Source organism: Oryzias latipes, chromosome 8 (genome assembly GCF_053564925.1).
Source record: "Oryzias latipes strain Hd-rR chromosome 8, Olatipes_Hd-rR_3.1".
In the NCBI taxonomy this organism is placed as follows: Eukaryota; Metazoa; Chordata; class Actinopteri; order Beloniformes; family Adrianichthyidae; genus Oryzias; species Oryzias latipes.
In genome coordinates, this window is record NC_136244.1 from 9,056,961 (window position 1) to 9,083,338 (window position 26,378).

The 26,378-nt window shown below is 40.7% G+C and overlaps 2 protein-coding genes across 2 annotated transcripts in view; both read right to left on the reverse strand.

The window, feature by feature from the left end:
* The window catches only part of myo15aa (myosin XVAa), a 62,088-nt gene extending 53,139 nt beyond the window's left edge, over nucleotides 1-8,949 (reverse strand). Inside the window, exons 1-3 of the mRNA XM_078951021.1 lie at nucleotides 8,762-8,949; nucleotides 2,493-2,556; nucleotides 2,293-2,402 (exon numbers count right to left, since the gene is read on the reverse strand). Coding sequence (XP_078807147.1) covers nucleotides 2,293-2,402; nucleotides 2,493-2,556; nucleotides 8,762-8,844 — 257 coding nt within the window. The 5' untranslated portion in view covers nucleotides 8,845-8,949. The remainder of the gene's footprint in view (nucleotides 1-2,292; nucleotides 2,403-2,492; nucleotides 2,557-8,761) is intronic.
* Nucleotides 8,836-14,543, reverse strand: LOC144994263 (uncharacterized). Its single transcript, XM_078951410.1, has one exon. The coding sequence runs from the start codon at nucleotides 14,404-14,406 to the stop codon at nucleotides 8,965-8,967; it is 5,442 nt and encodes a 1,813-aa protein (XP_078807536.1). The 5' UTR covers nucleotides 14,407-14,543; the 3' UTR covers nucleotides 8,836-8,964.
* Between the last annotated feature and the right edge of the window lie 11,835 nt (nucleotides 14,544-26,378).

The window sequence follows — 26,378 nt, forward strand, 5'->3', positions numbered from 1 at the left end:
CCCACCTTGCCTCTGGTGGGAGGTTGGCGCCAGTGTTTGGCAGCGGAGCCGCCATCAGTGTGTGAATGTGTGTGTGCATGGGTGAATGGGACTGTGACTGTAAAGCGCTTTGGGCCTTCGTAAGAAGGTAGAAAGCGCTATATAAGTATATGCCATTTACCATTACCATTTACCATTTGCTAAAGCCAGACATGTACAGGCCTATATAAAATTTGCTAGAGAGCATTTGGATAATCCAGAAGAGGATTGGGAGAATGTGCTATGGTCAGATGAAACCAAAATAGAACTTTTTGGTAAGAACTCTACTCGTGGTGTTTGGAGGAGAAAGAATGTTGAGTTGCATCTAAAGAACAACACACATACTGTAAAGCATGGGGGTAGAAACACAGACAGACAGACAGACAGACAGACAGACAGACAGACAGACAGACAGACAGACAGACAGACAGACAGACAGACAGAAAAAACTTTATTTATCTACCAAGGGAGAAATATCCAGGTGTCCGGCACCAAAACACACACATTAAACAGCCTGGTAGCTGAAGGGACAAATGAGTTCCTAAAGCGCTCTGTCCTGCAGCGCAGTGAAAGGAGCCTTTAACTCCGCAGACATCGTGTTGTGCAAAGGATGTCTGGAAACATCATGCTTTGGGGCTGTTTTTCACCAAAGGGACCAGGACGATTGATCCGTGTAAAGGAAAGAACGAATGGGGCCATGTAACATCAGATCTTGAGTGAAAACCTCCTTCCATCAGCAAGATGAAATGTGGCTGGATCTTTCAGCATGACAACAATCCCAAACACACTGCCTGGGTAACAAAGGAGTGGCTTTGTAAGAAGCATTTTCCTGGAGTGGCCTAGCCAGTTTAAGAAATTATTTTGGGTGGGTTGACATAATTTGGGCGGGTTGGGGGTCAATTCAGCAGTTTTATTCCTCATCAAAATACTTTTCAACCAGGGACATGCTGTTAAAGGAAGCACGTGAAACAGTAGCAAACACGTCTCGTCCTCACAATCATGAGCAACTAATAATAAAATAAATGTGTTCACTAATCTGTTCTATAAATGCAATTTACATGTATCATTATAATCTTTATTGTCCCTCAAATCTGTGTATTTTGCGTATTTCTTGTTCAGTTACAGCGCAGACTGCGAGGTGAAGCAGCACATGGAACACAGCCTCATGGCAGATCTTGCAATCGTATGTACACTGGGTTGAATTTGTGCCTTTAGTTTACTCAGCGTATGCTAAAAATGTAATGCTTAATTATTTTTTAATGCATTGTTGACATTTTTTTACATCTCCTCACTTGACATTAAATAGTTAATATATTCCACATTTATCAAATGTTAATTTAGTGTTTAAATCTGACATACAGCTGCACTGAAAAGACATGAAGTGAGAAAAAAAGCTGTTTAGAGGACTTTTGGGCCTCTATCTGGCAACGCCGACCCCATAGAAAATCTTTGGAGGGAGCTGAAAGTCTGTGTTGCCCAGTGACAACCCCAAAAAATCACTGCTCAAGAGGATATCTCCATGAAAGTGTGGGCCAAACAAAGTATTGAGTTGAACTTTTGTTATTGACCAAATACTTATTTTCCACCATAATTTACAATTATTTTTTTTTAATCAGACAATGTGATTTTCTGGATTTGTTTTGCTCATTTTGTCTCTCATAGTTGAGGTATACCTTTGATGAAAATTACAGGCTTTTCTCATCTTTTTAAGTGGGACTACTTGCACAATTGGTGGCTGACCAAATACCTTTTTTGCCCCACTGATATTTCTTGGTACACTGTCGGCCCCTTGGTACAAACTGGAAATGGTTACAGTACCACAGCCTACCTGAGTATTGTTGCTGACCATGTCCATCCTTTTATGACCACAGTGAACTCATCTTCTGATGGCTATTTCCAGCAGGATAACACGCCATGTCATAAACAACACAATGAGTTTACTGTACTCACATGGCCTCCAAAGTCACCAGATCTCAACCTAATAGAGCAACTTTGAGATGTGGTGGAATGGGATATTGGCATCATGGAAATCAGCAGCAACTGCGTGATGCCATCATATCAATATGGACCAAACTCTATAAGGAATGTTTTGTTGAATTAATGCCACCAAGGATTAAGGCAGTTCCAAAGGCAAAAGGGCATCCAACCCTGTACTAGCAAGGTGTTTCTAACAAAGTGGCCAGTGAGTGTACATTGTCCTTGTATTTGTATTACCAAAAAAGACATTTTTTTTAAAATTTGCTTTGATAAGCTTATTGGTTACAGAGGACTTACGGAGGGTTCTCTCCTAGAGTGTGACCTTTGTACAACAGTACCATATCTGTCCCATAGATGTTGTACATCTTGTAAGGGTTCACCGAAAGCAGAATGCTGCCTATGTAGGTCTGAAGTATGAAACAAAGATGGAATTATGACACCATACATAAATTGATTATGTCTTTATCTCCATTTGAGAATGTTCTTTATGCACTTACATAAATTAGCTCTCTTTCAAACCTTTTGCGTACATTCAGCAGTACAGCCACTTCATGCATCTCACTGGAAGAAAGAAGACAGAGAAGTGTTAAAAATTTTGCTTGTCTGACAAGCACTGAAATAAAAAGCACCATTCTTCATTAGTCTCATATGAGAATCTTTTCCTTTATCCATCCATCCATCCATCCATCCATCCATCCATCCATCCATCCATCCATCCATCCATCTTCAGAACCTGCTATATCCCTTTCAGGGTTATGGGGTAGCTGTAACCAACCCAGCTACTGTTGGGAAAAGGCGGGGTACACCCTGAACAGGTTGCATTGCCACACACTCACATGCACACCTAGGGACACTTTAAAGCAGGGGTGCTCATTACATCGATCGCTATCGACCGGTCAATCATGAAGGACGTGGGTAGATCGTCCCCTCTCTGCTCTGCTACTGAGGATTCCCAGCTGTATTCACTCAACTCATCACCCTCCAGCAGTCTTAAGGAGATCCAGCCCCAGCATTCATCGCCAGTTCGTTGCTCCTCCATGGTGCATATTCAGGTCACTTATGTTCTCGCTCTTGAAGATTTACCTCTTGTTAATATTTTCCTATGCCTTGTTTTCAGGAAATACACACCACGAGTGTTTACCTGGGATTCACTCCAGAGTTATCAGTCCTCCTCGATCACGCCAGGATTCCTGTTTATGCCATCCCTCCAGCTCAGCCATTACAGAAACCCTCCAGCCAAGCCACGACTCAAAGTCAAGATTCCCCGGTTCTCACCTTGTTACTCATCTGCAATCCTCAGGCGTCATCCTCGCCATTGGATCTGCATCCCACAGCAATAAATCATCTAACTTACCTTACACTCTCTTGTTTTCCTTCGGGGTTCCAGCATCAAGCCTTTCTGGCCGCTAATCACATCTCCCACTTACCCATTGACCGGTTCACAAGAGAATTCTGCCTAGTTTTTGACCAGCCCCGCAAGCAGGAAGAAGCTATCCGACGATTGTTGAGCCTCAAGCAACGCGATCGTTCGATCAGTGACCATGTTATTGATTTTCGGATCCTGGCGGTATGAGCAGGCTGGCCCGATACCGCACTCAAAGGAATTTTTTACCAGTCACCTAATGATAACATTAAGGACCATTTATGCTCTCAGCCAGAAGCTAACCATTTTGAAGATCTTGTCACTTCAGCACTCTGATCGGATGTCCGGGTTCGTGAACGCCAGGCCGAACGAAGTCACCTAAACAGTAAGCGGTCAGCTAACGCTTCTTTCCGCACCCCAACGACCAACGTTCCTCCTCCATCAGGACTCGAGTCCCCTCGTAAGATCACAGGGAAACCCACACAGGTCAGACACTCAAAATTAACTGCGGAAGAAAGACAAAAACGCAAAGAAGAAGGTTTGTGTTCCTACTGCGGTAACCACAGCCACTTAGTGACTCAATGTGCACTTCCTTCAAGTTCCAGAAACCCCCCGTTAGTGGACAGGGGGGGAAATTTGTTAACATTGACGAAAATTTTTTTCTCTTTGTCCCTGTTAAAATCTGTCACAACTCTGAGGTTCTTGATTTCAAGGCTCTTATTGATTCTGGCGCAGAACAGCCTCACAGATCAACACTTAGGCTACGTTCACACTGCAGGCTGAAACGACCCAATTCCAATTTTTTTGCCCCTATGTGACCCAATTCCGATCTTTTCATGACAGTCTGAACGACACAGATCCAATCTTTTCAAATGCGACCCAGGCCACTTGGGTATGCCGTCCTGATTCCGATCTTTTCAATTGCGACCGTCGTCTGACCGGTGGACGATGCTGCTGAGACCAGTCAGTGGAAGAGAAGCAGGTCACCGATTGGATTCATATTTGGGGTGACAGCTCTATTCAGGCCAAACTCCAGGGCTCTTATTGTAAATGACAGAAAATATTCTTTTCTATATGTGCATTATAGTTAATCTGCTTCCTTTTGTGGCACCACAGCGCCTCTCTGTGGTCGCTTTTCTTTTGTGACATGCACACTTCCTTGTTCAGTGAAGCACGTAATTTTCCTTCCTTTCTCTTGTTCGCTACACACGCACATGGACGGTACGCTGGCATGGAGTCAACATTTTGAGTTAGCACCCCCTTTGGAAGTGGAATGAGGTACAAATATTGATGCTGTATTTCGGTTTTTGTATTTCTTTAAGTAAATGTGAAATTGCTTATTTTAATTTATGGAAATATGTTTCGAAGGTCCTTAATTGGTGGTGCACAACATGTTGGCGCCTGTTATGCTAATTTTGTGAAGCTAATTTTGTGAAATTTGTTATAAGTGAAACTTTAATTTCTTTATTGTATTTTTCTTTAGTTTTCACGGTGCATAAGTACACGTGGTGCTTTGGATGGCTGTGACAAGGACCAATAAAGTACGCACCTGTTGAAGCTCGAAGCGACTCGTCGTTTATGACCAAAGAGGGGCCGCTACACTTATCGCAACTGGACGGTTTTTGAAAAGATTTCCAGCGAAATGGCCGAGCGTGGTGTTGAACCTTCCCGCGATTACTTTGTTCCTCTTTCCGACCGTGGTCAGAAGCGCGGGGGAGACCGGCTTCTCCAGGGCCGAAGGCGGATCCTCCTCCGGGGTTCACTTCCCCGTTCAGACACTCATATTCTCCAAAGCGGGCTAATAAAGAGTCAAAAGCATTTATTCATGGGGAAACCTTCTTTTATTACCGTTCTCCTTCCTCCATGACACACAACATGAATGCACCCCCACTGCCCCCCTCATTCCCACCTCGCTGCACGTGCTCTTCTTCTCTTCTCTCTTGTCTTAACACATACACAGACACACGCGCGCACGGCCCCAGCACATACACATCCCCATTCCAGTGGGTACAGACGATCCCGGCTCCAATGCCTTTTTAAAATAAGAAGATTGTAATTGTGCTGCTCCTTTGTGAAAATAAATGTAATAATGCAAAAAGAGCTCCACTGTTGACAACACTGCTGTTGACATCCATTGTTTACGTTAGCTACTTCCACAAACAACGAGTGACGTCGTTCGCAGTTGAGTACTCTTCTGCGCATGCGGGTCTCGTTTGGGTCGTGTCACGGATTTACTAGGAAATGTGAACGGTCTTGCAAAAAAATCAGATTTTCAAAAAAAATCAGAATTGAGCATTAAGCCCTCAGTGTGAACGTAGCCTTAGTAACCTGACTTTCTTTACCTACCAAATCCCTTAGTTCTCCCATCAAAGCTGCTTGTTTAGGTGGTCAACACCTTTCCGGGATTACTTACCGTACCAAACCAGTTCTGCTTCTTACTTCCGGCAGTCACCGACAATACCTCCAGTTTTTTGTCACGCAATCCCCTCAGACCCCCGTAGTTCTAGGGTTTTCTTGGCTTAAACGTCATAACCCTCACATTAATTGGTCCACTCATCGCATCACTAGCTGGAGTAAGTTTTGTTTGGCTATCTGCCTCCACTCCGCTATTCCGTCCACTACCACCGCAGTTACCAACGTAGTGGATAACGTGGACCTCTCCAGAGTACCTTCTTGTTACCATGACTCAAAAACTGTATTTTGTCAAGCCAAAGCCAAAGCTTTACCACCTCACAGGCCCTATGATTATGCCATCAACCTCCTTAATGACGCTGCCTTGCCTAAGGGGAAATAATTTAATCTATCCGACCCTGAAAAGTCAGCCATGGAAAATTACATACAGGAGGCTCTCTCCTCAGGGCACATCCGTCTCTCTTCCTCCCCGGTCGGTGCAGGGTTTTTCTTCGTTGAGAACAAAGAAAAGTCTTTACGACCCTGCATTGATTACCGTGAACTCAACCAAATCACCGTTAAAGACAAATACTCACTCCCTCTCATCAGATCTGTTTTTGACTCCGTTCAGGAGGCTAGCATTTTTTCTAAGTTGGATCTATATAACGCTTATCACCTGGTCCAAATTTGTGAAGGTGACAAGTGGAAAACAGCCTTTAACACCCCTTTGGGTAATTATGAATACCTGGTGATGCCCTTTGGTCTTACTAATGCCCCTGCTGTTTTTCAAAGGCTCGTTAATGAAGTCCTTCGCGACTTCCTCAATTGTTTTGTTTTTGTATACCTCGACAACATATTCATCTATTCTAAAGACCTTTCTCAGCATAAACACTACGTCGGTCTCGTCCTCTAAAGACTCCTCGAAAACCAGCTGTTTGTTAAGTCTGACAAATGTGAGTTTCACGTATCCATGGTCCCCTTTCTGGGGTATATTATTGTCCCATAGATGGGACAATAATATACGACAAAAGCTTCAACAATTCCTGGTTTTCGCCAACTTCTACTGTTGATTCATTTGCAACTACAGTAGTATTGACACCCCTCTCACTCAACTCACCTTGAGCATCAAGCCATACATTTGGAATCCAGAAGCCAATGCAGCCTTCGAAAAAAAGACTTTTTGTTTCTGCTCCTATCTTCATCCAACCCGATATCTGGAGACAACTTATCGTGGAAGTATACGCTTCTGACTCAGGTGTTGGTGCCGTTCTCTCCCAAAGAGAAGAGTCCTCAGGAAAGCTTAAACCTTGTGCCTTCTTCTCCCGTAAACTCTCACCAGCTGAACAAAATTATGACATTGGTAATTGGGAACTCCAAGCGATCTAGCTCACTTTGGAAGAATAGCGTTATTGGCTGGAGGGGGCTGAACAACCATTTATTGTTTGGACTGATCATAAAAACCTGGGATACCTACGATCAGCTAAACGTCTCAACTCACATCAGGCTTGCTGGTGTCTGTTTTTTGTTTTCAACTCTCTTCCTGCTGGTCATCTGCTCGCTCTGTCCACTCCTGGTCGTCCCTGGTCCCACATTGCCATGGACTTCGTGACTGGACTGCCTCCCTCTCTTGGCAATACTGTTATTTTCACCATTATTGACCGTTTCTCCAAATCTGCTAAATTCATTCCCCTTCCCCAGCTTCCTACTGCTACTGAGACCGCCAACATTCTGGTCAACCATGTTTTCCGCCATCATGGCATCCCCTCTGACATTGTTTCTGACTGCGGTCCTTGTTCATCTCTCAGGTCTGGAAGGTATTCTGCTCCGCACTGGGAGCCAAAGCTAGTCTAACATCAGGATACCATCCTCAGTCCAACGGCCAGGTGGAGAGAGCCAACCAGGAGCTGGAAACGGTACTCAGACGTCTGGCAACTCAGAACAATGCGGACTGGTCCAGGTTCCTGGTATGGGTAGAGTTTGCCCATAATACTCACCCATCTTCTGCCACGGGGATGTCTCCTTTGAAGCCTCCCTTGGGTACTCACCACCTCTGTTTCCGTCACAGGAGCTCGATCTGGCAGTGCCCTCGGTCCAGACACTCCATCTGACCCAGCCTGCTGCCATCATGACGCCTCCTGCCGGCTCCACGGTCCCTGCACGATGGATCCGAGCCCACTAAGGCAGCAGTGTCTTTCTGAAGCACAAGCATCTCAAGACATGCCCACGGAGCAGGAACCCCCGTTCGCTCAGCCGTGGTTTAGCCAGCCGCGCTTTAGAATCGTCATGCTCCCCCCCATTACACGGTTTACAGCAGAGCATGAAACGCAATTGTCGCTACTTTTTGTTTTCATAATAGAATGCCTTATCTACCCTAATCATATATTACTACAGAAATATTATTAATATACACAAAAAACTCTATCTCCTCGCAAAGATTTATTAACTCTTAGTAGTTTTTGAATTCTTAGTTAATAATTAGTCATTTAAACTGTCTCAAAAGTAGCTTGCATGCCAAAAAAATGTGGGCACCCCTGCTTTAGCGTAACCAATTAACCTATGAAGTATATTTTTGGACTTTTGGAGGAAGCCAGCGCCTATGTACAAAGTGCACACATGCAAATTCCACACTCAAAGGTTCAGGCTGGAATTCAAGCCAGGGCCTTCTCTCTGTGAGTTGAGAACACTAACCACTACACCACCATGTAGCCCCACTTTCATTCACTTTAGAGTTGAATCAATGTTCGTTGAAGCTTTACCAGCTTTGTTCATTCCAACAGGTCAAGGTTTCACACTGATTATATTAAAGATCACAAAAGACTATTCTCCTTTTTTCTTTGTGTGTATTCTTTTACATTTTCAGTCAGTGATATTTTTTGGCTTGTGTTTTTTATTCAGAATAAACATTTACCTTGGCTCTAAAAAGGTTGAAAAACACTTTTGGAACAAAATCAACTAACCCTGACTTGCTTGGTTTACTAAGAAGAGTTAGGCTGAAAGAGATATTTTACTTACTCCAACTGTGTCATGTCTTCCACACCATCTTCCTCCCTCTGCTCCCGGTGAGTTATGGTGGGCATGCTTCTAATTGAGTACATCTAAAAACAAGTACATAAACCCACAAGTAAGGGCATAGTGCAAATACACAAAAATAGAAAGCAAAAACAAAAATGTGTTTAGTTTGAAGGATTTTTTGTGTGGAAGAAATAAAACATGATTTATTCAAAGTCCTCATTCTGAGTCCAAAACCATCTTTCTAGTTTATTTGTTGGTCTGTAGAAAAAGATATCACATTCAAAAATCATTTTTTTTTTTTTTTTTTTTACATAATTCAATTTGGATATTACCTTATCAAACCAGTTTCCCTTTGGTTCCCCCTCCCTGTTGAGATTCCACTCTTCTGGTTGTGCCCCCTCATGTGTCTGTCCAATCAGAATTTGGGGCTCCAGAAGCTCTCCATCTCTGTACATGGACCACTTATTAAGGTTCTGGACTGTCCCATGAGGGAGAATTCTCTCTGTCCCCCACACATCCACATCTTGTTGCATCCCTAATTCAGCACCGGAGCCCTGTGCCCAGTGCTGCTCAGGCCCAGCTTCTTGGACCTGGGGTGATACTACAGCATATGAGGACGACAGGCGGAAGGATGCTCCCTGTAGGTGAGTGCTCTTCAAAGCACCAGAGAGGTTAAGAGAACGGGGCTGTGGAGTGCTAGGGGCACCAAGTCTTGTCATGATGTTACCATCAGGGAGACGGTATTTTGCTCCACGGAGGTTTTGGTTCTTTGATAGAGCATTGGACAGTTCAAGGGACTGAGGTCCTGTATTAGCCTGGGAACGGGTCATTAAAGTTCCATCCGGCAAACGATAAGTGGCAGACTTCAGGTTTTGATTCCGGAGAGCATTTGAAAGATCAAGCGATTGTTGTTGAGAAGTCTCAGCAGTTCCAGGCTTCTTGAATAAAGAGGTGTTTGAGATGTTGTAAGAAGCTCCACGAATATTGGTGTTCAACAAGGCACCAGAAAGAAAAGGACTGGATGGGGCTTGAGGTTTGTTTTTTGAAAATAGAGATGATCCCTCTGGGAGCTGAAACTTTGCCTTATGAAGGTTAGCATTTGTCAGAGCATTTGACAAACCAGGCGATGACAGGACACTCTCAGCATTTTCTGCCTTATTTCTTGGATGCATCAGAAGGGAAGCATCTGGTAATCGATAAGAAGCCGATCGAACATTTGCATTTAGAAGAGCAGAGGACAGAGCAGAAGAAGATGGCTGGCTTGCCGTATTGTTTCTGACCAAAGGGCTATTGGGAAGTTTATAGTTTGCCTGACGTAGACTTGGGTTTTGCAGGGCACCTGAAAGTGCTGAATATGAGAGATGAACACCACCACCTGTACTTTCATTCCTGTTTGGAGACTCAACGGAAGCTTGAGACATTCCCAAAGTGCCACTTGGGAGCCTGAACGTGGATCCCTGGATGGCAGATGTCTGCAGTCTACCAGAAAGAAGTGGGGAGCTACCTCTAAAACCTCCCTGCTGAGATGTGGTAGGAAGGTGAGCGGGGGAGAGGTGTCGCTGTAAAGAAGATGCTAAAGAAGTATTATGTGACTGTGGCCTAAGCATTGCTGAGGACAAGTGTGGCGCTGAAAGAACAAAATGGGCTGCAGAGGCTCCATGTTGAGGGGGGGCCCGGACATTTGTAAAAGTGTTAACATTTCGTTGCAAAGGAGATGAATATGGGGCACTTGGTAATTGCGAGTCTTGCATTAAAGCAGTAGATAGACCTACATTGCCTAGAGAGTTTTCCATTTGAGTTTGCTGGGTACCTTCCCCTTGCCCATCAGGTATTGGTGAAGGGATTAATTGTAATGGTGAAATGTTTCCAATGTTTTGGAGATAAGGATTTTGGAGTCTGCGTCCCATATTTGGGGATAATGGTAGTTGCTGAGGAAGATTTTGGGAGAAGACTTTTTGTTGTAGCTGTGGGGACATTGGTCTTTGTACAGGTGAGTTGTAAGCATTGGTGGAGTAAGACCCCTGTAAAGCATTTGTAAGCATCGGTGATGCTCCTGGCTCCATCAATGTATAATCAACCTGTGCGATACTTTGTGATGAGAGGAGAACATCATGGGGTAGACTGGAGTGAGGTGAGGCCAGGTGGAACTTGGTTGGGCCCAGGTTATGGGGACTCCTTGATCTTTGAGGCAATGGAGATGGTGGGTGAGATAAATGCATTGGAGAGCCAGAGCGAGAAGGCTGTGGCGTTCTACGATGTAGCATTTGTGGTGATGGAGGTCTGCTTTGCATTCTTCGCATTGATGACTGAGGAACTAAAGGTCTACTTTGTTTCAAAGATGACTGTGGAGGTACTGAAGCCAGTGTAGAAGGACCTCTAATGGACTCTCTTGACTGAAAAGAAGTCTGGTTTCTTGGCATCCGGACAAGAGGCTGCCCCCGACCTACAGGTCTGTGGAAACCTCGTTGAGTAGAGCTCGTTCGTTTTGCTTCTCTGATGCCAACTGGACGGGAATCTACTCTGTTTAACATGGATGTGGGAGCTGAAGCCCCGACCTGTCCTAAAGGAGAAGCAGCACCACTATGTTTGGAGGTTCTAAAAGGAGCTACCTGCTGAGTAACAGGAGGCCCTTGTCTACTGCGTCTTCTTACATAGGGGTTAGCAGGGGAGGGTTTTACAGCCCTCATGGGCACTTGGTTTCTGGCCACAGGGCCACTTATCATCCTACGAGTAGAAGACCGGGTGACACGGGATGGTGAAGGAGATGGTGATTGACGGGGAGAGGTGGGACGGAAGGATTGTGGTGGTGATTGAGGTCTTTCTATTTGAATGGGGCTATGTCTTTGTGGTGACGGTGGAGGAGAAGATGGAGGGTGCCTCATAACAGAGATTCTTTTCTCTCTCTTGAATAAATTTGGTCTGGTAGGTGGCAAAGGCACTGCATCTGGAGGAGGTTGCTGTCGGAAAGAAAGTCTTGGGGAAGATGGAGGACTGTGTCTGTGCCTTGATGATTCCTGAGGAGAAGCCAGTTGTCTAGAAAGTGGTGATTGTGGTCGGACTGTTGTTGTAGCCCTGTTAAACCCCATCCCTGCTCTCCCTAGTCTCAGAGAGGGTTCTGCTCTAATAGACATGCCTCTTCTGTGGTGTGGTGGAGACAAAGGAGGACTTGGTTGTCTCTGTGTTTCAAATAGTGAATTAGGCCTCTGGTCTTGCAATGATGAGCGGTTATTAAGAATGTGTCCTTGTTGAAAGTCCATGACATGTGGTGAGAACTGGTTTGAAGGAGAAGCCATCGACCTAGTTGATACTGGTCTCAGTGATAGCTGTGGGGATGGGAGGGGACTCCTCCTTCGTGGGGGCAATGGTGAAGCCATTGGTGAAGCTAATGGTGAATACATCATTTGCTGTATTGAAGGGGCCACTGGTGGCATTTGTCGCACCTGAAACATTTGTGGGTCTTGGAAGAGGGGAGCTTGGTAGACCTGGGAAGAAAACTGAGGTGTTGGCATTTGTGAAGCAGGGAACAAGTTAGTTGGAGGAATAGAAAAAGGAGGCTGGATTGGATAAGGTGGTTGAAAATATTCCTGATCAATGTTCACAGTTGGTGTCATTGGGGCATGGTCAGAAAGAAAAGACATTTGTTGTTGGTTCATACCTGTTGGATCAACAGGTTGAGCAAGTAAGAATGTGGGAATAAGTTGCTCATTCTGCATATCTGACATAATCTCCTGGTTGTTGAGAGCAAGAACTGGAGAGTAAGGAGGATGTATTGCTGAGGAAAGATGAGAATTAGGATGGGGTGGTGGCAAGGTTTCAACTTCAAGTCTGTCTTTTCCAAACAGCAGAACTTGGGGCCTTGGAACCCTGAATTGTTCTGATGTCTGAGGCTCAGGAAGAGTTGAAATTTGTTCTTGTCCATATAGTTGTCCTGTCTCAGCTGGATCCAGCTGGACATTCGTGTTAAAATGCTGCTGATGAGGGAAGTATGTAGGAGCAGGCTGTATGTATGCCTCCACTGGATCAGTCAGCATTCCTTGGACAGGAAAAGTGTAACTCATCATGTGATATGGGTCTGCCATACTGTAGCTTGCAGTCATGTTGGGGTGAAAAAAATCTTCATACAGCTCAGGGGTAATTTGTTCATAGACACCATACATAGCATCTCCATAGTAACCATATAGTTCTGGCTCCACTGCATATAGCATCCCATCTTCACCATAGTAGTACTCCATCTCTTCCTCTTCATAATGATATGGATATTCATCTTCATGATAGCCATAAGGGTAGTCATAATAATAATTATCCTCATCATTGTAGTAAAGCTCATCATCGTAGTAGAAGTTACCTTCTTCATCATAGTAACCATACTGATCTTCCCACTCTTCATCATCATAGTCCATTTCCTCTCCATACATGTCATACGGGTCATTGGAAATTGGTTGTCTTGAATAGCCTCTTAGTCCCTCTCTGTTGTGATAATCCTTCTCATACATATAATGGTCATCATACTCGTAGGGTTTATCATAATAGTGCCCGTGTCTCCCTGTTGATCCTTTGTTGGCAAAACTTGTATGACTCCTTCTCCCTGCCAATGCCCCATAGCGCCCTTGACCTTTAGAGGACAGGAATCTTCCAGTCAACCAGTTGGTAGCTGCTGCCATTCTTCCTATCATCCAACTCTTATTCTTGAACCCTTGGCCTGTTTTCTTCTTCCCAAACATGCCCTTAAACCTTCCTCCCAGTCCCTTTGCCTCCGTTGCCATTTTGCCCTTACCCTCTAAGCTTGATAAATTATTTTTTTTAGTTGGTGCAGATTCTTTTGACGTGTCTTTTTTGTTAAACATGCTAAAGCCTGACAGACCTGGCTTCTTTTCAGCAGCTGATTTTCCTCCAAAACCTGAAAAGAGTTTACTTGTGCCCAAAAGTGGTTTACTGCCTGCCGGCGGTTTCTTTTTTTTGGAAAGACGCAAGAAAAGACGGGAGGTGCTTTTAAGGTTTCTCTTTGGTTTGGCTTTATCTTGCTGCTTGGAGGGTAAACCAAAAGGAGAGGACTTTCCAGCGAAGCCTGTGAGGGCTTTAGAGGCTCCTTTGAGGTGAGATTTTGCATCAGTTGCCTTTTGTGCTTTCGCTTCTTTCTTTTTCTGTCCCTCTGCAGCAAAGCCCATCATGGCCTTGGATGCACCCTTGATGTGGACATCACTCATCTTTTTTAAATTCATCGCCCCCACACCTTTCTTCATTTGTGTCTTTCCATCATTTTCATTTTCTTTATCATCATCCGGAGAACGTTTCGAGGGCTTTACACCTTTCATAGCCACAGCTTTTGACGCACCTTTAAGAGCTGCTTTGCCCCTTCCCTTATCTGTCTTTGCCTCCTTCTTTGTTACCACTTCTTCCTCACTTACACTTTCTTCTTCCTCACTCTGCACCTCCTCCTCTTCATCTTCTGACCCCTCCTCCGATTCACTGACAGGTTTCTTTCCCTTCCCTTTCTTATCCTTCCCCTTTGCTGGTGTCTCATCTGCCTTCTTTGCCCCTTTTTTATCATCTTTCCCTCCTTTCTTATCATCTTTTCCTCCTTTCTTCGATTCCTCTAATTTGCTTTTTTTGCCAGCAGATTTTGGGTCACCTTTTTTGGGCGGCATGATAATGATCCTAATTCAAACCATGGCAGAGTTTAGGTAAAGCTTGGTGATTGAAAATTCAAGTGGCTGCAGCATCTTCTTATATTTCCGCCCTCATGCTGTCTCTCGTCTGATCCACTTCTGTCACAAAAAACAAACCCACTTGTACTCTGTCTTAGGTCAATTCTTTGATAATGTACAATAAAGAAATAACAGTCTTTCAAAATAAGTTAAAGAAGTTTCATTTAAATCTCAGCCATCCAGGACTGCTTGCCTAGTGTCTTTTAGCCTTGAAAAAATAATTGTCTCAGTTCCTATGAAGAAAGACATTTTTCCATCTGTGTTTAATTAAGAAAAGAGTTTCGCTTATGAAAAGCCAATCTTACTGGTTACTGCATCCATCAGTATTACCGCCCTTAAAGTGCTGGATTTTTCATAATGATCTTTCACATGAATCCAAAGTAAGTTCCTTGTCTTGCTGAGTAGCGAGATGAGGTCCTGACATCACATATTGTGTGAAAGTTGATAATCCGTTGAAAGAGTTGCAGTTTGTCCTGTGAGTCCTGCAGGGAATCCCTTCATTCTCCAACTTTGGCAGCAAGGTTTCCCACCACGGAGAGCCATGTGAGTGCGATGGTGTGCGTTTTCCCTGTCCTCTTTGTAGGTGAGCGAGTGTGCATGTGTGTTGCATTTGTGGTCGTATCCTCCTACGTCCACGTCAGCCTGCCTTTGTGACCTCCTGCAACCTTTAGCACCCATCCCTCTGGTCACTGAAACTTTTTTAGTCACGTTTACCAAACGGTAACCCCCTTATCATAACATATACATTTCAGGACATGTATGAGAAGATGCATTTGCACCTGTATGTGTACTTACAATCAGAGTAAGTATTAACTTTTATAGCCTCAAAGGGCACCTTGATGCACGGGCTACACTACCTCTGGGTAATACTATCCTGGTTCACTCTGTATGAATAATGCAAGTTGGCTGAGCTGTTGCTAAACTGTGTCTGAGAGGCCGAGCCAAATTGTGCCAAACCTGCACATCGGTAGCAGAGCAGCTGAGAGTTGTGCATTTAAATCATTTCAAATACAAGCCCACAAAGACATATTGGTGTTACCATTACAACATACTGATTGGACTTGTGTTAAAAAAAAATTACCAAACTTGTTTGAAAAAAATAAAAGAGTGTAATTTTGAGCTTTTACAAGACTATTAAATCTTGAGTCATTATTCACAATCAAATAAAAAAGAACTATAAACATTGACAATACAAAGACAGTTGTTTTTTATTATCATAAGATGTCTATTTAATAATTTAAGTGTGGGAAAGAAGAAAAAAGAAGAAACAACAAAGTACAGCAGTTACAAATTTCCGTTGTCACTATAGCAAATGTATGCCAAATGTATGAACATTTGCAGACATACTTGCTCCTTTGCCATTTTTTGAGTAGCAAATCTGAATTATGATAGAATGAAATTGTTGATTAAAAACATAAGAAAGTAAAAGTCCTGCAACATTTACTTCATTTCTAGTCAAAATATTATTTTACACCTAATAAGATTGTAATTTTAATATTTTTAGATAAAAATTAAATTAAATACAGTACAATTTCAATAGCAGTGTGCAAAAAACTTTTATTGAAAATGATAAAATCGCATGTGATTGGCAAAAATAATAATAATTTGTCTATGAAACAAGTGAAAAATTGAAAGTATTTTCTTTCCGAAAAAGTCATTCTGATTCACAAAAACATTAGCCAAGTAATTTTGCTTTATTTAAAGTCTGAAAGTAGTTTTTTGTCAAGAAGTTTAGAAATTAGGCAAAAAACTTATTCTGATTTGGAGTTTTGCTGTGAAGGTCTGACATCAGCTCAATAATGATGGACTGATGCTAATTCATTGATGATGGGATGATATTCCAGGAGGTCATCTCAGTGGCACATATGAATGTTTAATGACTGCCCTGTGTTCTTTCTACACATCATAGATAAAACATTCATTGAATGCTCCTCTAAATATACCACAAGAGGTAAACCCCACCCCGGCCTGCTCCCTAACCAATAAACAGTGCTGGACGCAGGTTCATGTCAGGAGTTAACAGTCAGACAGTCACAGACAGGGGAAAAAAGACAGCAGGAAAAGGTGGAAACTGCAAAATTATAATACAAAACAGAACAATTTGGATTTTTTGTTTCTATCAGGTGTAAAAACCAGTAATAATAAATCTTTACAAAATATGAAAAACATTCTAAAAATCATGATATTGTGACATGCATCTGTTTTCTGGAGTATGATTGCATAAATAGTGGAAAAAAGCCTGACAAAAGAGTAGACAAGTGTAAGCATACAATTACATAAGCTACAAAAGAGAAGAAAATGTCACATTTACATAAAAAATATATGGTAGGAAAGGAGTGCAATTCACAAAGTGAGACTTCAAATTACTGATAGTAAACTTTTCATAAACAGGCAGACACCTGGATAGATAAGTCTCATATCCAATAGCGTTGGGATAATGAATGTAGGATGTCAATCATTAGGGGAAGCCGTATGAAGATTGACAGCTGCTGCATACATATTAATCAGAGAACTGAAAGCTTGTTGTAAACCTAGCCAAATGGTAAACAAACTTAATTACCAGTGGCTCAGTTCCTATGATGGAGACGATGACAATGGAGCACTGTGTACAAAAGCAGTGAAAAGCCTGTGATTTTCCATATAAAATCATAATTTGGAAATAAAAAACAAAAGTAAAGAAGAATAAAATATACAGATATACATACATAGACAGACAGACAGACAGACAGACAGACAGACAGACAGATAGATAGATAGATAGATAGATAGATAGATAGATAGATAGATAGATAGATAGATAGATAGATAGATAGATAGATAGATAGATAGATAGATAGATAGATAGATAGATAGATAGATAGATAGATAGATAGATAGATAGATAGATAGATAGATAGATAGATAGATAGATAGATAGATAGATAGATAGATAGATAGATAGATAGATAAACTTAGGATAGTTAGTCATAACACTGATTGGAAATTGGAAAATACATAAACATACTATACACACACGTACCCTTTTAAAAAATTCAGTTGTTACTTTTAAAGACCCCCTCTGATGAAAAACATTATCAATTGTATTATTTTATGATCATTTTCACAGACAGCATTTGATAAAACTGATATATGAATAATTTTTACACAAAAAGAGTGTTCCATCCGTGTACATAAAAGAAATATTCTCTGTAGGAAAAATATGTTCTTGTGTGTATTTTAGATGCTGTTAACTGCTGTTAGATGAATGGTGAAATATTCAGTTCTTGCAATTGTAAATCTGACTCCAGAGGACTTTTGAGAATAGAGACTGTAAGTCGTTGTGCCCCCCCCCCCCCTTGTCTTAAGCTCTTCACTCATGCAAGACACAGCTAACATCATCAGAAATGCCCCTTATGACTTACACCTACACTTGACAGTAATGCTGATGAACTTAAAAAAAACTTGCAGCATCTTGTTGCTTTATGGTCTCCCCTGGTCCCCCCCCACCCCACCCCCACACGCAAACTTCCCTAATCATCCTCTAATCTCCTGGACCCCCCCTTTTATTTCCTCTTAACTATCCCCTTTCTTTCGTACCCTTATCTGTTGGTCCGGACCCAATCAGCTTAATTAGGTTCAGATCAAGTCCCAACCTTGCGTTTTGTCTGTTCAGACAGCAGTCAAGCTGACTTTCCTGTTCTGTACTAAAGCTTGTAGACAAAACCACATGACTAAAGATCTCTTCACTCATTGGTCAGGATTTACGAGGGCCGGGCAAAGCAACTAGAGGCAGAAAGTATGGAAGTCCTGCGCTTTGCTGACCTTGTCGGGATAGTTCATTCAAACTTTATATTTTGCTAACTAATTTTTAACGTATGAATCAATATTTCATTTAAAAAAATTATTTAGTGTTTAGTAATCTTTAATGTGACAAAAGTACTGTATTATCATATATATGGAATTAGTTGTTCTTTGAAAGGCCTAAAAATAGCTGATATATAAACTGGTGTGAAGCTATGAACACACCAAGCATGTGTTTTCAAGAATGTGCTAATGTAAGTCTGGTTCATACTGTATTCTAGCGCATGTCTTCCACCGATAGTTGGAAGCTTTTGTTGTAAAAAGTCTAAGTGGTGCAAATATCAGAAGTCTTGCTCCAGGCTTTTTTCGTCTACAGTTCTATTCTGATATATAAAAGACCTGGTGTCATAAATTCTGACCGGGCATAAAACACAATTATTAATTAATAATAAAATAATTGATACTTTATTTATCCCACAATGGGGAAATTCTTCTCCGCATTTTGACCCATCCCCTGGGGGGAGCGGTGACCTGCAGACTAGCTCAGGGGGCGACAGCTGGCTGGGGAGAGCGGGGATCGATCAACATCATGATTTCTCCTCCATGGTCAATTTTCAAACGGATGGCACTTTGGTGAATTACAAGGGACGCCATTCATACGTCACTCTGATTAGTCAGAGTTTGACCTAGTCTTCAATAGCCGCATGTTTTTGTACTTAGAGCCCAAAAACGGATGTGGAAACTTGCGTAACTACTAATGAACGTGAGAGTTTTGAACGTGGATACCAAAACACGCATTTTCTTAGACTTTTCATTGGAAGTTGTTACTTTAGTGGTTGCAGAGGGCGGTGGGTACATAGCTTAAGAGTTTAGTGACAGAAGCTTTGCTTTTAGATTAGCATAACTCTATGTTTTAAAAGTGAAAGACGTTAGAGAATGAGAACATGAGAAAGAAGGAAGAGAATGCTGAACTCAGGTTTCCTTGAAGGTTTTTGGATCCATTAAGATCTTCACCTTTCCTGTCAGATTATATAGCCATCTGACACTGGAGATGCACCAGAGTGCAAAGACACAAAGGGAACTATCTTTAGGGATCAAACACTTGTAACCCTTGTGCTATCCTAGGCACTTTAACATTGGGAGTTGGGTCATCTAGACCCACTAGACAGTGCGCTGAACCTTTTTCTTCAATGATTTGGGATCTTCACTGGTGTCCATGGATTACATAAAATCCACTTCACCTTTATCCCCCTTTGTCATGGTAGGGAGAACACGTCAATGTAAGGGTGGGGTCATAGGATAGCACAAGGATTAAATTAGTTTGACTCTCAGATCTGAAAGGAAAATGCAAACTTTAAACTACAGGCAAAAGTGAATTACATTGTAGTTTAAAAATAGAGACAGTATCATCTTTCACAGAATTTGTGCATTTTGATCAAAAAGGCTTTCAGACCTCCAAATACATCCAGGTTTATTTAGTATGTAAATGCTTGCACAAGCTAAACTAAATATTTGCAGTTTAAGGTGGGTGAGTCTGAAATTTACCAAAATAGCGTGGATGACAAGGGAATAATTAGCAAAAAACAAAAAAATATAAAACTAGGAAACAGTAGGCCAATCTATAAAACAAAGTTATCAGAAAACCCTTTTGAATTATGTTTTTTTTTACCTTAGAGCTTTTTGGGGGGGAAAAAACTCAAGCTATTCAATCACAGAAAAGAGAAGCTTACAAATTCAGAAATTTATAAAGCTTTGTCATAAGGAGGAAAAAGCATTTTTGCAAAGAAAAGTGAGAATAAACTAAATGGACTACTTAAAAATGTAATATTGACGCAATATAATTTAGGATTTTTGCGCTTTTCTCAAGTCCCAATTAAATCTACCGACCCTTTGTAGTTAATAAATACACATTAATCAGTGTAATTATCATGCCAATGACAGAACAATTCTGATGAAAAAACATCAAATTGATTAATCCAAACTGCTTTTTATGCATAATGATTTTTGTAAATATGTAATAAATGAGCATTTGGATTGCTTACCTTTATCGTTTATGAAAAAAATGCATATTTTTAGGGTTTTCCGTCCATATATATTCATCCAAACATCACTCGCCTGTGCTAATTTCTGCATCTCCTTTCTCATCGAGACCACCGTTTTTAAGTGCTCATGCTCTCACGCACAAGCCAACCCCCTTTAGTTTACCCAAATGGTACATCATCAGCTCACAATAGGCCTCTGATGGCAAAGATAGGCTCTGTTTGCTTCAACTAGGCCTTAGCAATTACTCAAACAACAAATGTATAATAGTTACCTGAGGGAGAGCAGTGGTGGGTCAAGCTCTTTACACATCAACCCAAGCATCAAAAGTGTAGTGATTAGGTTTCTTGGTCAACATGGCACACTCGTGTAACTCTTTGTGTTGTGCTGCTGTGCTTGCTTTCTGCTTGACTGCTTAAGTAGACAATTACACATTCCCATTGTGCATTAATTGCTGTGGCCCATATGTGGACACACACATTATCATCATCCAACACTTGGAAGCAGACGTCAGAAACGAAGGATTGGTTTGTTTTTAATGGCTTGCTGGGACAATGTCTCGGGTGGCTGCTAATGTGTGATGAGCTGTCTTATCAATGCTCACACACGCACATCTCAATGGGAGGCTTTGATATTTGGTATTCAAAAGATCAACAGTTTTTCTCCATGTGAGTCAAGCTTTGAATAAAAAGATAACTTAGTATGGTTGCCCAAGTAAGCAATTTAAAAAAGTTTCAATGGCCTTGTGTATGTACGCTATTCACAAAAAATATTGGAAACATCTAGATTGAAATGGATTGTAAGAAAAAAATAGGGACCTAATTACTTAATAAAAGTTATAAATATTTCACATTTTTCTTGATATGTCATTTAGTAAAACAGTCATTTGGATTATCTAAATCACTTTTGTTTGTTTCTTTTTGGAGACTTTTCCTTTGCTGAATAAGAATATTTTATGTGTTTTTGCTGGTATTAAAGCATTAATGCACCATTTAAAACAATTTTTGTGTTCTTTTTATTTGTTTTTTCACAGTTTATAGTTTGAACATTATGACTAATTGGTAAACTAAAGATGGGTTTCATGTTTTGACATTATATAAGCCTGTCAAAGTAATTTGCAGACATTTTCCATGTGCAAAACATATTTATATAAATTTGTACTTTTATGCATATTTATGCATATGTATGACATGAGAGCGTCTTATTCGTCATTGAGCAAAATCGAATTAAAAAAAAAAGGATTTTGATGCATCAAAGTTCCATCATACCCTATGACAGACAAGCTACCTGTCCAGGGTGTACCCCACCTTCGCCCAACAGCAGCCGGGACAGGCCTGTGACCACAAAATGGATGTGGTGGGTCATGAAGTGGATGGATGAAAGTTCCCTCATGGAAGAATGAGTAAAATAAGGATTTATTAAAGAGGTTTGACTTAAAAATAAAAAAGTTTTATGAATTTTGAGCTTTCTTGCTAACTCTTTCTAGAATCTAAATCACTGATGAGCTTTAACACCAAAGCTTGTGGAGTTCTTTATCTTTCTTTCTTTTTTGTGTCAGTAGAATAGATAATTGTGCTACTATTTTGTAAAAAAAAATGATGGTAAAATTAAAAAGCTTAAGATATATTTCTGAATATGTAAAGGTGAAAAGTAGAGTTTTAAAAATTCTTATCAGTAACTGTGCCAGTGCTGTACCCTGATTTTCCAACTCAACAGTTTCATGTGATGAGCAGAAGGAAACAGAAGAGGGCAGAAGAGACAAAGACTGCATGTCAAAAATCTCTGTTTGTATCTTTGTCTATTTATTTCACAAAAAGACAACAAAAATTGTTGTTTTTTTGTGTTACTTTTGGTGTGTTTTAATACATTTCTATCATACTACAATTGGAGAATGACTTTTTTCTTTTTTTAAAGTGTGACTCATCAAAGTAAATTTGTTGGCAGCAGCTTGTATCTCAGAGTTTGTAGAATAAATGTATTGCCTTTAATCAAACTCTACATTTGCTAAATTCAACATTCTTTGATAAAACGTCTAACAATATTTTGTTTTTTACTTTCTATTCTGCAGTAGTTTGTTATGAATTATAGAATTTTGCTTCACTATTAGAGGTAATGATAATTCATAGATGTTTTGCTATACATTTTGTAAAGTTTTTGCAGAGGAGGCCAAGTGGAACTCAATACACTGAAAAAGTTTTTATCCTATGACTGTAACAGCCCTAAATAAGGATAAAAGCTGCTTCTATTTGAAGAAGTAGGCAGAAGTATGTGTGATGGTGGGTTAGATGGTGTTGTTGTTTCTTTTTATATTGTTAAAAGATTGGATAGTTATTGTTTTTTGAGTGACTATTTAGTTTACAGCCTATTCTATCTGTCTGTCTGTCTAAAACTAAATTGCACTTTGGCTGAATAACATTTTGGATTTGAGAAAATTACAAAATTAACATTCATTCATTTTCTATTACGTTGTATCTCTTTCGGGGTCACGGGGCTGCCGGAGCCTATCCCGGCTAGTTGCGGGCAAAGTAGGGGACATCCTGGACAGGTCGCCAGTCTGTCGCATGCAGGGCCACAATCACACATCCATTCACACCGATGGACAATTTAGAGAAACCAATTAACCTACAAAGCATGTTTTTGGACGGTGGGAAGAAGCCGGAGTCCCCAGAGAGAACCCACGCGTGCACGGGGAGAACATGCCAACTACACACAGAAAGGTCCCCCATTGATGTTCTGTTTCAGGTCCCCCAGCTGGGATTTGAACCAGGGATCTTCTTGCTGTGAGGCAAGAGCGCTAACCACTGCACCACCATGTAGCTTATTTTTTTTTTTTTAATTATTATTATTATTGGAATCTGCTATGAGTACCATAGTGCATGTAACTTACTATTAACATATTTGGATTTGTTTGAATAACAATAACATTTAGTTGTTAGTAGGCTGCTAGAAGTTAAAAGCTGGGGAAAGTATGGTGCACTGCATTTCTGTCCTCGGTTCTCATCTATTTCTCCTCACCTCCTCTCCTCTATTCTTTATCATTTAGTTCATGCCTGTTTTATGCAGTGCGACTCACGTGTTGTCCCTTTTTCTCATTCCCCTCCGGTGGAGTGGGAGTGATTCTAGATTCCAGTTGGCTGTTGTCTGTGCTCCTGTATTGGCGTGGACCTCGCCTCTGGCTCATCCCCCAATTCCATCTGGATGAAGCCCATCTGCTACACTATTCAAACATGTAGTTGTAGGGTTAGATAAGCTAACTCTTCTCTAACAGACCTGGTACAATGTACATTGAAGCCCACCAATCAAGACAACTATTGTTGCAATATTGGGCTATTTAGAACAAATTGAATTGAATGGATTAATAGACTTGATTTGGTTAGTAATAAAATGGCAATACAGTGCCTATTACAAAGCTGAAAACTTTCAGGAGTTTTTTGCAAAAAACACAAGACTAGTAAGAATTACCGAATTACTCAGAAAATATCCACTTTTTTTTGTTCCAATACATTTTTGTTAATTGTTTCAGTTTCCCATTTTTATCATGCTGCTCCATGCTACTTTAAAGTTAAAGACAGACACTTCTAGATTAAAATTATTTTTGTTTTACTTCCCCTAACCAAATTCTCAGAGTTTATTGACTCTCTTTAAACTCAAACCGTATATAAAAAATTATAAAAAGCAATAAACGTATTTTTGGGTCTTAAAAACAAAATTTTGTTTAGAGGTGCTCGGCTCAAATCTGTCCAAGTCAGCATATCAAAGTCATAAAGACATTTATTATTATTAAAATGGAATTCTGGAAGTGTGTCTTTTGACCTGATAAGACTAAATTGGTTTCTCACGGTTCTTTCCTTCACTTTACACAGTAAAGCGCGGCGGTGGAAGTTTTATGGTATGGGACATTTTGCTAAATTAAATACAACTGACAATATGTGTGCAAAAGATCATTAATAAAATGCATATGTTCCTATTGTATGATGTAACTAAACCACCTACCTCAATCTTTTTGAAGTATCCCTAACTAGAAATTAAGAATCTTTTTGGATTAAGCATCCAAAAAGAAAGTAAAACCGAGCTGTTTAAATGAGGTGGAATTTCAAAAATATTTATATTGGGAAAGATTAAAGTTAGAATTTTTTTATTATACTTCTTACTTTCCTATTTTATAAAAAACAAAGTTGTATCTCGACTGTTGACTTTTCCAAATTATAAAAAATAATATTTTTCATTTAGATCTAGGTGAAAAAATGTGGTTTGAAACTTTACCCCTTAATTTGTGAACAAAACAACCATGTGAAATTTCAAAATAAAAGAGGAGTCGGCTTGAATCTATCTAGAATTTAGCCTTTAAAAACATTGCATAGGAGAAGATCGTTTTAACCCAAAACCCAAAGCTTTTGTTTCCAGGCCACACACAGTCCCTCATTCATTCTCTCGCTTGGCCATGCCATATGGAGCCAAACAGCATCAAGTGTCATGCCCGCTTTGTGCAATAAACACCCAACCATCAGTACCTTTGTTGTTGGGCTCCAGAAAACTATCCATCGATTCGTTCCTCCACTCCTCTTTAGGTTGTTCCAAAGCAGAATATCTCCATCCATAACTTGCTCTGATGAAACACCTCAAAGACATCTTGAAACTGGACAGTGTCAACTCACGGCCCTCTCATCTCGCATGAAACCTCCCACTCTGTGCCACTCTCCTCGACCGAAGAGATGCTGGTTAATATTTAATGGCGCTATTGTGTTTGTGTGTGGATGTGGCTCAATGTGGTGCATTGACTCAGAGCTCATGCTTTCTGAAAAACATGGCTGGACTGCCTCGAAGCATTGGAGGAGGTGACTCTAAACAGCTGGGCATTAGGGATGGAGGCAGAGGAGGAGGACAGGGAGCAGCATGGGTCTACAGCAGGGGTGTCCAAACTTTTTACAAAGAGTACCAGATCTGGTGTGGAAACTGTGTGAGGGTTGCATTATTGTACAACTTTAATAAGATTAAATGCAAATGACTAGTTTAATGAACATTTTTATTGCAGTTTTTTTTTTTCATTTCTTCACAAATACATTTGAAGACAAGAAATAAAAGTCTGTCTAAAAATAAAAATTTCTGGGTCTGGGGCAAGCTTACCATTAGGCTAAAGCAGGCAATTGCCTGGGGCCCCTAAAAGTCTGGGGTCCTGACCTGAACACATTTGTACATTCTATGCCCATCATTAATAATCCCTGTCAGCAAGTGGGGAGACGCGCAATTTAGCGAATAGTCAGTCCTGCCAGATTTGGTGGTTTTTATCCTTGTTTTAGGCAGAAGGACATTACTTGGGAGGTTTTGGGGTCGGTTAAGTGGTTTTTAGTTGTTTATTTAAATTTGTGTTAGCCGGGAACGTGAATGCAGGGGCAGCAGATGAAGCAGTACCTCACCTGCCGTCATGAGATGTATAGCCTACTAATAATAAAATAAACGTTAATCCACTAATCTGTTTCATAAATGCAATTTACATGTTTAATTTGAATGATTAAAATCATTTTCAAAAAATTATTTGTATATTACCAGTTCAATTTTAGCGCAGGCTGTGTTGCATGATAGATTAGGCAGTCTCATGGGAAGTTGGGTTGATTATTTCTTTAGTTTACTCAGCGTACGACAGTAATGTAATGCTTTATTATTATTTTTTTATACATTCTAAATAATTTTGTTCCATGTTCTCCCTGTCTATTTGATAATTCATGTGTGGTCTTTGGTTTATTTAGTCTTCAGATCTGATCTAAAGCTGCGCCGAAAAGACAGAATGAGCCAGGCAGGAAAAAAACTGTGCTTTTTGTGATATTAATATAAAGAAAATAGATCAATCTCTTTTATGAATGCATCCATGAGTTTTTAGGAGGATTTTTATTGTTACAAAATTTCCTTTGAATTCATAATTAGAATTTAAAAAATAGTTTTGGAGGTATCTCAGGTGGTATTTGATTTAGCTCTTAATGCTTTATTAGTACTTGGAAAATGTAATATCCTCAATTACAGGTTTTTGAAAATCAAACTCCTCTTTATTACGTTTCATAAGGAAATTAGCTTATATTTTACATCGTCTAAACTGACGA